At 47.3% G+C, this 13,834-nt stretch overlaps 1 protein-coding gene across 1 annotated transcript in view; it reads left to right on the top strand.

Moving 5' to 3' along the window:
* Positions 1–13,834, top strand: part of TET3 (tet methylcytosine dioxygenase 3) — a 157,398-nt gene that overhangs the window by 112,288 nt on the left and 31,276 nt on the right. The window contains exon 10 of the mRNA XM_038746430.1: positions 11,621–11,771. Coding sequence (XP_038602358.1) covers positions 11,621–11,771 — 151 coding nt within the window. The remainder of the gene's footprint in view (positions 1–11,620; positions 11,772–13,834) is intronic.

Below are 13,834 nucleotides of genomic sequence, written 5' to 3'. Positions count from 1 at the left end.
GAAGTGACTTGCCCAGAGTCACCCAGCTGACAATTGGCAGAGCCGGGATTCGAACCCATGACCTCTGACTCCAAAGCCCGGGCTCTTGGGATTTGTTAAGCGCCTACTCTGCGCCAGGCACTGTTCTGAGCACTGAGGTGGAGACAAACAAATCGGGCCGGACACGGTCCCCGTCCCACGTGGGGCTCACAGTCTCCGTCCCCATTTTGCACACGAGGCCCAGAGAAGTGAAGCGACTTGCCCAAGGTCACACAGCAGACAAGCGGCGGAGCCGGGATTAGAACCCGTGACCTCCCGCTCTTAGAACAGTGCTCTGCACATAGTAAGCGCTTAACAAATGCCATCATTATCATTATTCCGAGTCCCAGTCCTGGGCTCCGGCAACTGTGCCGCGTTCCTTCTCAATCAGTGGTATTTATTGAGTGCTCAGTGCTCTGCACACAGTAAGCACTCAATAAATATGATCGATTGATTGATTCCCAAGTGCTTAGTACAGTGCTCTGCACACAGTAAGCGCTTAATAGATACGATCTCCCCCTTCTAGCCTGTGAGCCCACTGTTGGGTAGGGACCGTCTCTATATGTTGCCGACTTGTACTTCCCAAGCGCTTAGTACAGTGCTGTGCACACAGTAAGCGCTCAATAAATACGATTGAATGAATGAATGAATGGACTAAGCGCTTGGAAGAGGACGGTACAACAGAGCCGGCAGATAGAGAAGCAGTGTGGCTTGGTGGAAAGAGCCCGGGCTTTGGAGTCCGAGGTCATGGGTTCAAATCCCGGCTTTGCCAGTTGTCAGCTGGGTGACTTTGGGCAAGTCACTCAACTTCTCTGGGCCTCAGTTCCCTCATCTGGAAAATGGGGGTGATGACTGTGAGCCCCACGTGGGACAACCTGATCACCTTGTATCCCCCCCCCCCCAGCGCTTAGAGCAGTGCTTGGCACATAGTAAGCGCTTAACAAATACCATTATTATTATTATTATTATTATTATTATTATTATTATTATTATTATTATCCCTGCCCTCAGGGAGCTGTCAGGAAGTGAAATAAACTAGAGGTGGCTATGGATGTAAGTCCTATGGGAGTGGGGTGAGCCCACTGTTGAGTAGGGACCGTCTCTATATGTTGCCAAATTGTACTTCCCAAGCGCTTAGTACGGTGCTCTGCACACAGTAAGCGCTCAATAAACACAATCGAATGCATGAAATAATAGTAATAATAATAATGGCATTTATTAAGCGCTTACTATGTGCAAAACACCTTTCTAAGCTCTGGGGAGGTTACAAGGTGATCAGGTTGTCCCACGGGGGGGCTCACAGTGTTCATCCCCATTTTACAGATGGGGTCACTGAGGCCCAGAGAAGTGAAGTGACTTTCCCAAAGTCACCCAGCTGACAATTGGCGGAGCCGGGATTTGAACCCATGACCTCTGACGCCAAAGCCCGGGCTCTTTCCGCTGAGCCACGCTGCTTCTCCATAGGCCGTGCAGAAGGGAGGGCCAATAGATGGGGACATTCATTCATTCATTCATTCATTCATTCAATAGTATTTATTGAGCACTTACTGAGGGCTTAGTCACGGAAGCCCTCTCGGAGGTGATGTGATTCTTCCGAGGTCTCTTAAGAAGGCGGAGAGAGCGGTGGTCTGTCATACAGACCATGAGCCCGCTGTCGGGTAGGGACCCTCTCTAGATGTTGCCAACTTGGACTTCCCAAGCGCTTAGTACAGTGCTCTGCACATAGTAAGCGCTCAATAAATGTGATTGAATGAATGAATATAGGAAGGAGGAGGGCGTTCCGGGCCAGAGGCGGGACGTGGGCAACCAGATGATAGGGAATACGGCTCTTTATTGTTCTATTGTCCTCTCCCAGGTGCTTAATACAGTGCTCTGCACACAGTAAGTGCTTAGTACATATTTATTACTCTATTTATTTATTTATTTTATTTGTACATATTTATTCTATTTATTTTATTTTGTTAATATGTTTTGTTCTCTGTCTCCCCCCTCTAGACTGTGAGCCCACCGTCGGGTAGGGACCGTCTCTATATGCTGCCAACTTGGACTTCCCAAGCGCTTAGTACAGTGCTCTGCACACAGTAAGCGCTCAATAAATACGATTGAATGAATGAATATAGGAGGGAGGAGGGTGTTCCGGGCCAGAGGCGGGACGTGGGCAACCAGATGATAGGGAATACGTCTCCTTATTGTTCTATTGTCCTCTCCCAGGTGCTTAATACAGTGCTCTGCACACAGTAAGCGCTTAGTACGTATTTATTACTCTATTTATTTTATTTGTACATATTCTATTTATTTTATTTTGTTAATATGTTTTGTTTTGTTCTCTGTCTCCCCCTTCTAGCAATAATAATAATAATCATATTGGTATTTGTTAAGCGCTTACTATGTGCAAAGCACTGTTCTAAGCGCTGGGGAGGTTACAAGGTGATCAGGTTGTCCCACGTGGGGTTTACAGTCTTCATCCCCATTTTCCAGATGAGGGAACTGAGGCCCAGAGAAGTGAAGTGACTTGCCCAAAGTCACCCAGCTGACAATTGGCGGAGCCGGGATTTGAACCCACGACCTCGGACTCCAAAGCCCGGGCTCTTTCCACTGAGCCACGCCGCTTCTCAACTGTGAGCCCACTGTAGGATAGGGACCGTCTCTAGATGTTGCCAACTTGGACTTCCCAAGCGCTTACTACAGTGCTCCGCATACAGTAAGCGCTCAATAAATGCGATTGAATGAATGAATATAGGAAGGAGGAGGGCGTTCCGGGCCAGAGGCGGGATGTGGGCAACTAGATGATAGGGAATACGTCTCTTTATTGTTCTATTGTCCTTTCCCAAGTGCTTAATACAGTGCTCTGCACACAGTAAGCGCTTAGTACGTATTTATTACTCTATTTATTTATTTGTACATATTCTATTTATTTTATTTTGTTAATATGGTTTGTTTTGTTGTCTGTCTCCTCCTTCTAGACTGTGAGCCCACAGTTGGGTAGGGACCGTCTCTCTATGTTGCCAACTTGGACTTCCCAAGCGCTTAGTACAGTGCTCCGCACACAGTAAGCGCTCAATAAATGCAATTGAATGAATGAATATAGGAAGGAGGAGGGCGTTCCGGGCCAGAGGCGGGACGTGGGCAACTAGATGATAGGGAATACGTCTCCTTATTGTTCTATTGTCCTCTCCCAGGTGCTTAATACAGTGCTCTGCACACAGTAAGTGCTTAGTACGTATTTATTACTCTATTTTATTTGTACATATTTATTCTATTTATTTTATTTTGTTAATATGTTTTGTTTTGTTGTCTGTCTCCCCCCTTCTAGACTGTGAACCCACTGCTGGGTAGGGACCGTCTCTATATGCTGCCGGCCTGTACTTCCCAAGCGCTTAGTACAGTGCTCTGCACAAAGTAAGCGCTCAATAAATACGATTGATTGATTGATTGCCAAGTTGGACTTCCCAAGCGCTTAGTATAGTGCACTGCACACAGTAAGCGCTCAATAAATACGATTGAATGAATGAATATAGGAAGGAGGAGGGCGTTCCGGGCCAGAGGTGGGACGTGGGCAACTAGATAGGGAATACGTCTCCTTATTGTTCTATTGTCCTCTCCCAAGTGCTTAGTACAGTGCTCTGAACACAGTAAGCGCTTAGTACGTATTTATTACTCTATTTTATTTGTACGTATTTATTCTATTTGGTTTATTTTGTTAATGTGTTTTGTTCTCTGTCTCCCCTTCTAGACTGTGAGCCCGCTGTTGGGTAGGGACCGTCTCTATGTGTTGCCGACTTGGACTTCCCAAGCGCTTAGTACAGTGCTCTGCACACAGTAAGCGCTCAATAAATACGATTGAATGAATGAATGAATGAATAAACCCGACTGAACGAATGAATGACACTCATGTGGAATCCAGTGCCCGCGAACCAACATACGGGATTTTTCAGCTGCGGCATTTTGGAGCCAACGTCCATCTCCCCCTTCTAGACCGTGAACCCGTCGTTGGGTCGGGACCGTCTCTAGATGTTGCCGACTTGGACTTCCCAAGCGCTTAGTCCAGTGCTCTGCACACAGTAAGCGCTCAATAAATACGATTGAATGAATGAATGAATAAATAAACTTTAGACTGTGAGCCCACTGTTGGGTAGGGACTGTCTCTATATGTTGCCAATTTGTACTTCCCAAGCGCTTAGTACAGTGCTCTGCACATAGTAAGCGCTCAATAAATACGATTGATGATTGATGATGATGATAAACCCAACTGAACGAATGAATGACGCTCATGCGGAATCCAGTGCCCGCGAACCAACGTACGGGATTTTTCAGCTGCGGCACTGTGGGGTCAGTGTCCGTCTCATTCATTCATTCATTCATTCATTCATTCATTCAATCTTATTCATTGAGCGCTTACTGTGTGCAGAGCACTGTACTAAGCGCTTGGGAAGTCCAAGTTGGCAACATATAGAGACGGTCCCTACCCAACAGTGGGCTCACAGTCTAGAAGGGGGAGACAGACAACAGGACAGAACATATTAAAAAAATAAAATAAATAGAGTCGGGATTTGAACCCACGACCTCTGACCCCAAAGCCCAGGCTCTTTCCACTGAGCCAGGCTACTACTTGTGCATATTTATTCTATTTATTTTATTTGGTTTATATGTTTTGTTTTGTTGTCTGTCTCCCCCTTCTAGACTGTGAGCCCACCGTTGGGTAGGGACCGTCTCTAGATGTTGCCAACTTGGACTTCCCAAGCGCTTAGTACAGTGCCCTGCACACAGTTAGCGCTCAATAAATACAGTTGAATGAAGGACTGAATTAAGCCAGTGCTCTGCACACAGTAAGCGCTCAATAAATACGATTGAATGAATGACTGAATTAGCCCAGTGCTCTGCACACAGTAAGCGCTCAATAAATACGATTGAATGAATGGCTGAATTAGCCCGGTGCTCTGCACACAGTAAGCGCTCAATAAATATGATTGAATGAATGACTGAATTAAGCCAGTGCTCTGCACACAGTAAGCGCTAAATAAATACGATTGAATGAATGACTGAATTAGCCCAGTGCTCTGCACACAGTAAGCGCTCAATAAATACGATTGAATGAATGACTGAATTAGCCCAGTGCTCTGCACACAGTAAGCGCTCAATAAATACGATTGAATGAATGGCTGAATTAGGCCAGTGCTCTACACACAGTAAGCGCTCAATAAATACGATTGATTGAATGAATAAGTGCCATCATTATTATTAGAGGGGGGAGAGATCAATCAATCAATCGTATTTATTGAGCGCTTACTGCGTGCAGAGCACTGGACTAAGCGCTTGGGAAGTCCAAGTTGGCAACATCTAGAGATGGTCCCTACCCAGCAGCGGGCTTACAGTCTAGAAGAGGGAGACAGAGAACAAAACCAAACATATTAATAAAATAAAATATGATGATGATGATGATGATGGCATTTGTTAAGCGCTTCGCCAACTGCCAGCTGTGTGACTTTGGGCAAGTCACTTCACTTCTCTGGGCCTCAGTTCCCTCATCTGGAAAATGGGGATGAAGACTGTGAGCCCCCCGTGGGACCACCTCATCACCTTGTAACCCCCCCAGCGCTTAGAACAGGGCTTTGCACATAGTAAGCGCTTAACAAATACCATCGTTATTATTATATTAATGGGGATGAAGACTGCTCAATAAATACGATTGAATGAATGAATAAAATGGGGATGAAGACTGTGAGCCCCCCGTGGGACAACCTGATCACCTTGGAACCTCCCCAGCGCTTAGAACAGTGCTTTGCACATAGTAAGCGCTTAACAAATACCGTCATTATTATTATTATTACTATTCATTCATTCATTCAATCGTATTTATTGAGCGCTTACTGTGTGCAGGGCACTGTACTAAGCGCTTGGGAAGTACAAGTCGGCAACATCTAGAGGCGGTCCCTACCCAACAGCGGGCTCATTCGTTCACTCATTCATTCAATCATATTTATTGAGCGCTTACTGTGTGCAGAGCACTGGACTAAGCGCTTGGGAAGTCCAAGTCAGCAACATCTAGAGACGGTCCCTACCCAACAGCGGGCTCATTTGTTCATTCATTCATTCAGTCGTATTTATTGAGCACTTACTGTGTGCAGAGCACTGGACTAAGCGCTTGGGAAGTCCAAGTCAGCAACATCTAGAGACGGTCCCTACCCAACAGCGGGCTCATTCATTCATTCATTCATTCAATCATATTTATTGAGCGCTTACTGTGTGCAGAGCACTGTACTAAGCGCTTGGGAAGTCCAAGTTGGAAACATCCAGAGACAGTCCTTACCCAACAGTGGGCTCATTCGTTCATTCCTTCATTCAGTCGTATTTATTGAGCGCTTACTGAGTGCGGAGCAGTGGACTAAGCGCTTGGGAAGTCCAAGTTGGCAACATCTAGAGACGGTCCCTACCCAACAGCGGGCTCATTCATTCATTCAATCGTATTTATTGAGCACTTCCTGTGTGCAGAGCACTGGACTAAGCACTTGGGAAGTCCAAGTCGGCAACATCTAGAGACGGTCCCGACCCAACAGCGGGCTCATTCGTTCATTCATTCATTCCATCAATCGTATTTATTGAACGCTTCCTATGTCCAGAGCACTGTACTAAGCGCTTGGGAAGTCCAAGTTGGCAACATCTAGAGACGGTCCCTACCCGACAGCGGGCTCACAGTCAAGAAGGGGGAGACAGACAACAAAACAACACATATTAGCAAAATAAAATAAATAGAATAAATACGTGCAAGTAAAATAAATAGAGTAATAAATCCGTACAAACATATATAAATATATACAGATGCTGTGGGGAGGGGAAGGAGGTAAGGCGAGGGGGATGGAGAGGGGAAGGAGGGGGTTCAGTGTGGGAAGGCCTCCTGGAGGAGGTGAGCTCTCAGTAGGGCTTTGAAGGGAGGAAGAGAGCGAGCTTGGCGGATGTGCAAAGCACTGTACTAAGCGACGGGGGGGATACAAGGTGATCAGCTTGTTCCTCGTGGGGCTCACCGTCTTCATCCCCATTTTCCCGATAAGGTCACTGAGGCCCAGAGAAGCGAAGTGACTCTCCCAAAGTCACCCAGCTGACAGTTGGCCGAGCCGGGATTCGAACCCACGACCTCTGGCTCCCAAGCCCGGGCTCTTTCCACTGCGCCACGCCGCTTCTCGGCGGTGGACGGGCAACCACCGGAGGGTCTCGAGGAGGGGGGAAATACGGATTAAAAGGTTTTGTTTGTAGGGAAATGAGGCGGGCAGCAGAGGGACGGAGGGAGACTGTGAACCCGCTGTTGGGTCAGGACCGTCTCTAGATGTTGCCAACTTGGACTTCCCAAGCGCTTAGTACAGTGCTCGGCACACAGGAAGCGCTCAATCAATCTATCAATCGTATTTATTGAGCGCTTACCATGTGCAGAGCACTGTACTGAGCGCTTGGGAAGTCCAAATACGATTGAATGAATGAGAGACAGGAGGCAGGGAGGTCAGCGAGGAGGCTGACAGAGTCACCAACACAGGAGAGGACGACAGCTTGGACTGGCATGGGACCAGTTTAGACGGAGAGGACGGGGCGGATTTTAGCCACGGGGTCATGGTCGAACCGCCCTCTTTCAATCAATCAATCAATCAATCAATCGTATTTATTGAGCGCTTACCGTGTGCAGAGCACTGGACTGAGCGCTTGGGAAGTGAATGAGCGACAGGAGGCAGGGAGGTCAGCCAGGAGGCTGACAGAGTCACCAAGACAGGAGAGGACGACGGCTCAGAGCGGCGTGGGACCAGTTTAGACAGAGAGGACAGGGTGGATTTTAGCCACAGGGTCACGGTCGAACCGCCATCTTTCAGTCCATCAATCAATCGATCGATCAATCGTATTTATTGAGCGCTTACCGTGTGCAGAGCACTGGACTGAGCGCTTGGGAAGTCCAAATACGACTGAATGAATGAGCGACGGGAGGCAGGGAGGTCAGCGAGGAGGCTGAGTCACCAACACAGGAGAGGACGACGGCTCGGACCGGCGTGGGACCAGTTTAGACGGAGAGGACAGGGCGGATTTTAGCTGCAAGGTCACGGTCGAACCGCCGTCTTTCAATCAATCAATCGATCAATCGTATTTATTGAGCGCTTACCGTGCGCAGAGCACTGGACTGAGCGCTTGGGAAGTCCAAATACAACTGAATGAATGAGCGACGGGAGGCAGGGAGGTCAGCGAGGAGGCTGACAGAGTCACCAACACAGGAGAGGACCAGGGCTCGGACCGGCGTGGGACCAGTTTAGACTGTGAGCCCACTGTTGGGTAGGGACCGTCTCTATATGTTGCCGACTTGTACTTCCCAAGCACTTAGTACAGTGCTCTGCACACAGTAAGCGCTCAATAAATACGATTGATTGATTGATTGATTGACAGAGAGGACAGGGCGGATTTTAGCCGCGGGGTCATGGTCGAACTGTCATCTTTCGGCGGCGGATTAAAGGTGCAGATTTGTCAAGCGCTTAGTACAGTGCTCTGCACACAGTAAGCGCTCAATAAATACGATTGATGATGATGATTCGTCCTCCTCTTCCTCTTTCCCCCTCCCAGCCCTGCCCTGCGCGGAAGAGAAGTGGCGTGGCTCGTTCATTTCGTCCATTCAATCGTATTTATTAATCCCCTCCCTCCGCACATCCGCCAAATTAGCTCTCTTCCTCCCTTCAAAGCCCTACTGAGCGCTCACCTCCTCCAGGAGGCCTTCCCGGACTGAGCCCCCTTTTTCCTCTCCTCCTCCCCATCCCCCCTGCCCTACCTCCTTCCCCTCCCCACAGCACCCGTATATATGTTTGTACGGATTTATTACTCTATTTAGTTATTTATTTCATTTGGACATATTTATTCTATTTGTTTTATTTTGCTAATATGTTCGGTTTTGTTGTCTGTCTCCCCCTTCTAGACTGTGAGCCCGCTGTTGGGTAGGGACCGTCTCTAGATGTTGCCAACTTGGACTTCCCAAGCGCTTAGTCCAGTGCTCTGCACACAGTAAGCGCTCAATAAATACGATTGAACGGATGAATGAATGAATTCACTATTCTGTTTATTTTGTTAATGATGTGCATATAGCTCTAATTCTATTTATTCTGACGACTTGACACCCGTCCATGTGTTTTGTTTTGTTGTCTGTCTCCCCCTTCTAGACTGTGAGCCCGTTGTTGGGTAGGGACCGTCTCTAGATGTTGCCGACTTGGACTTCCCAAGCGCTTAGTCCAGTGCTCTGCACACAGGAAGCGCTCAGTGAATACGATTGAATGAATGAATGAATGAATGGATGAATGAATTTATTGAGCGCTTCCTGTGTGCAGAGCACTGGACTAAGCGCTTGGGAAGTCCAAGTTAGCAACCTATAGAGACGGTCCCTAGCCAACAGCGGGCTCACAGTCTAGAGGGGGGAGACAGACAAAAGAGCCCGGGCTTTGGCGCCAGAGGTCATGGGTTCAAATCCCGGCTCTGCCACTTGTCAGCTGTGTGACTTTGGGCAAGTCACTTCGCTTCTCTGGGCCTCAGTTCCCTCATCTGTAAAAGGGGGGTGAAGAAGGGGAGCCCCCCGTGGGACAACCTGATCACCTTGTAACCTCCCCAGCACTTAGAACAGTGCTTTGCACATAGTAAGCGCTTAAGAAATGCCATCATCATTATTATTATTATTTTCATTAATAATTCTTCGGCTCCTTGTTCAGCCGATGATAATGATGATGATGATGGCGTTTGTTAGCGCTCCGCCAACTGTCAGCTGTGGGACTTTGGGCAAGTCACTTCACTTCTCTGGGCCTCAGTTACCTCATCTGTAAAATGGGAATGAAGACTGTGAGCCCCCCGTGGGACAACCTCATCACCTTGTAACCTCCCCAGCGCTTAGAACAGTGCTTGGCACATAGTAAGTGCTTAAGAAATGCCACCATTATTATTATTATCATCATTAATAATTCTTCGGCTCCTTGTTCAGCTGATGATAATGATGATGATGACGGCATTTGTTAAGCGCTCCGCCACTTGTCAGCTGGGTGACTCTGAGCAAGTCACTTCACTTCTCTGGGCCTCAGTTCCCTCATCTGTAAAATGGGGATGAAGACTGAGCCCCGCATGGGACAACCTGATCACCTTGTAACCTCCCCAGCGCTTAGAACAGAGCTTTGCATGTAGTAAGCACTTAAGAAATGCCATCATTATTATTATTATTATAATCATTAATAATTCATCGGCTCCTTGTTCAGCTGATGATGATGATGATGACGGTGTTTGTTAAGCGCTGTGTGACTTTGAGCCCCCCGTGGGGCAACCTGATCACCTTGTAACCTCCCCAGCGCTTAGAACAGGGCTTTGCACATAGTAAGCGCTTAAGAAATGCCACCATTATCATTATTATCATCATCGTTAATAATTCTTCGGCTCCTTGTCCAGCCGATGATGATGATGATGATGATGACGGCATTTGTTAAGCTCTGTGTGACTTTGAGCCCCCCGTGGGACAACCTGATCACCTTGTAACCTCCCCAGCGCTTAGAACGGGGCTTAGCACATAGTAAGCGCTTAAGAAATGCCATCATTATCATTATTATCATCATCATTAATAATTCTTCGGCTCCTTGTCCAGCCGATGATGATGATGACGACGGCATTTGTTAAGCGCTGTGTGACTGTGAGCCCCCCGTCTGACAACCTGATCACCTTGTAACCTCCGCAGCGCTTAGAACAGGGCTTGGCACATAGTAAGCGCTTAAGAAATGCCATCATTATCATTATTATCATCATCATTAATAATTCTTCGGCTCCTTGTTCAGCCGATGATGATGATGACGACGGCATTTGTTAAGCGCTGTGTGACTTTCAGCCCCCCGTGGGCCAACCTGATCACCTTGTAACCTCCCCAGCGCTTAGAACAGGGCTTGGCACATAGGAAGCGCTTAAGAAATGCTATTAGTAATAATAACAATATTAATAATAATTAATTATCATTAATCAGTATATTGATCGATTGTTATCAATTATTATATTATTGCTTATTATATTAGTTAATTATTATGATTAATGATGAATAATATTCCAACCCGATCACCTTGTAACCTCCCCAGCGCTTAGAACAGGGCTTGGCACATAGGAAGCGCTTAAGAAATGCTATTATTATTATCAATAATAATTAATCGCCATTCATTATCATACTGATTAATTATTATTGATTATTATATTAATTAATCATTATAATCAATAGTGAGTGCTAATATTAACAATTAATATTAATAGATGTAATGATAAAATAATTAAATATAATATTGTGTTGATTGATATGATTAATAATATGTCATTTATCGATAAACGCGAATGAATGAAATGCCGTCGTTATTATTATTCCCCCCGGGGAGGCCAACGGGGCACCTGGGCAGGGCGTGATGGACACGGCGAGGGCCAGCGCGCCCCAGGCCCGCGGGGTCTCCCCCCTTCTAGACGGTGAGCCCGCGGTCGGGTAGGGGCCGTTGCCCACTTGGACAAGCGCTTAGCACAGTGCTCTGCACACGGTAAGCGCCCAGTCAATACGATCGATCGATTATTGATCGATGGATTTCCGTTTCAGCCGGACCTGCGCCTGCCAGGGCAAGGACCCGAACACGTGTGGGGCCTCCTTCTCCTTCGGCTGCTCCTGGAGCATGTACTTCAACGGCTGCAAGTACGCGCGCAGCAAGACGCCCCGCAAGTTCCGCCTGGTCGGGGACAACCCCAAAGAGGTGAGCGGGGTGGTGGGGGGCGTCCCGGGGCCGGGGGGGGGACCCGGCCGCCACGCTGGGCGCGCCCAGTACACTCCTCGGGGCCCGGTGGGCGTCCAGTACAGCCCTCTGCCCACGGTGGGGCTGCCCGGACCGGTGTTCGGTGGAGCATCCTGTACATTGGACGCCCACTACAGTGCCTTGTGCGTGGTGGGCGCCCAGTACGGCGCTCTTGCGTACTGGAGGAGTGCTGGGCGGCCAGTGGAGCGCTTAGGACGGTGCCTGGAACCTAGTAAGCGCTTAACAAATACCGTAATAATAACTATTATTAGAACGGCAGGTGCAGGATGGGAGGTGGACCCAGTGCTCTACATATTCATAATAATAATAATAATAATAATAATAATAATAATAATAATAGTAGTAGCAGCAGTTACAGGATGGGAGGTGGACTCAGTGCTCTGCATAATAATAATAATAATAATAATAATAATAATAATAATAATAATAATAACGGCAGTTACAGGATGGGAGGTGGACCCAGTGCTCTGCATAATAATAATAATAATAATAGCGGCAGTTACAGGATGGGAGGTGGACCCAGTGCTCCGCATAGTAATAATAATAGCATTTATTAAGCGCTTACTACGTGCAAAGCACTGTTCTAAGCGCTGGGGAGGTTACAAGGTGATCGGGTTGTACTTCCCAAGCGCTTAGTACAGTGCTCTGCACACAGTAAGCTCCAGTGCTCTGCATAATAATAATAATAGCATTTATTAAGCGCTTACTATGTGCAAAGCACTGTTCTAAGCGCTGGGGAGGTCACAAGGTGATCGGGTTGTACTTCCCAAGCGCTTAGTACAGTGCTCTGCACACAGTAAGCGCCAGTGCTCTGCATAATAATAATAGCATTTATTAAGCGCTTACTACGTGCAAAGCACTGTTCTAAGCTCTGGGGAGGTTACAAGGTGATCGGGTTGTACTTCCCAAGCGCTTAGTACAGTGCTCTGCGCGCAGTAAGCGCCAGTGCTCTGCATAATAATAATAACAATAGCATTTATTAAGCGCTTACTATGTGCAAAGCACTGTTCTAAGCGCTGGGGTGGTTACAAGGTGATCGGGTTGTACTTCCCAAGCGCTAGTACGGTGCTCTGCACACAGTAAGCGCCAGTGCTCTGCATAATAATAATAATAATAATAGCGTTTATTAAGCGCTTACTATGTGCAAAGCACTGTTCTAAGCGCTGGGGAGGTTACAAGGTGATCAGGTTGTACTTCCCAAGCGCTTAGTACAGTGCTGTGCACACAGTAAGTGCTCAATGAATACGATTGAATTAATGAATGAAAAGGTTGTCCCACGGGGGGCTCCCAGTCTTAATCCCCATTTTCCAGATGGGATCACTGAGGCCCAGAGAAGGGAAGTGACTTGCCCAAAGTCACACAGCTGACAGAGCCGGAATTTGAACCCGTGACCTCTGACTCCAAACCCCAGGCTCATCCCACTGAGTCACGCTGCTTCTCATCTTCTAGCTTGTGAGCCCGCTGTTGGGTAGGGACCATCTCTATATGTTGCCAACTTGTTCATTCATTCATTAATTCAATGGTATTTATTGAGCGCTTCCTGTGTGCAGAGCACTGGACTAAGCGCTGGGAAAGTCCAAGTTGGCAACATCTAGAGACAGTCCCGACCCAATAGCGGGCTCACAGTCTAGAAGGGGGAGACAGAGAAGCAGCGTGGCTCAGTGGAAAGAGCCCGGGCTTTGGAGTCAGAGGTCCTGGGTTCAAATCCCGGCTCTGCCAACTGCCAGCTGTGTGACTTTGGGCAAGTCACTTCACTTCTCTGGGCCTCAGTTCCCTCATCTGGAAAATGGGGATGGAGACTGTGAGCCCCCCGTGGGACAACCTGATCCCCTTGTATCCTCCCCAGCGCTTAGAACAGTGCTTTGCACATAGTAAGTGCTTCATAAATGCCATTATTATTATTATGAGAGAACAAAACAAAATATATTAACAAAATAAAAAAATAAATACGTACAAATAAAATAATTAAATAGAGTAATAAATATGTACAAACATATATACAG

This window comes from Tachyglossus aculeatus, chromosome 5, assembly GCF_015852505.1.
Source record: "Tachyglossus aculeatus isolate mTacAcu1 chromosome 5, mTacAcu1.pri, whole genome shotgun sequence".
Lineage (NCBI taxonomy): Eukaryota > Metazoa > Chordata > Mammalia > Monotremata > Tachyglossidae > Tachyglossus > Tachyglossus aculeatus.
This window is presented reverse-complemented; position numbering and strand designations above follow the sequence as displayed.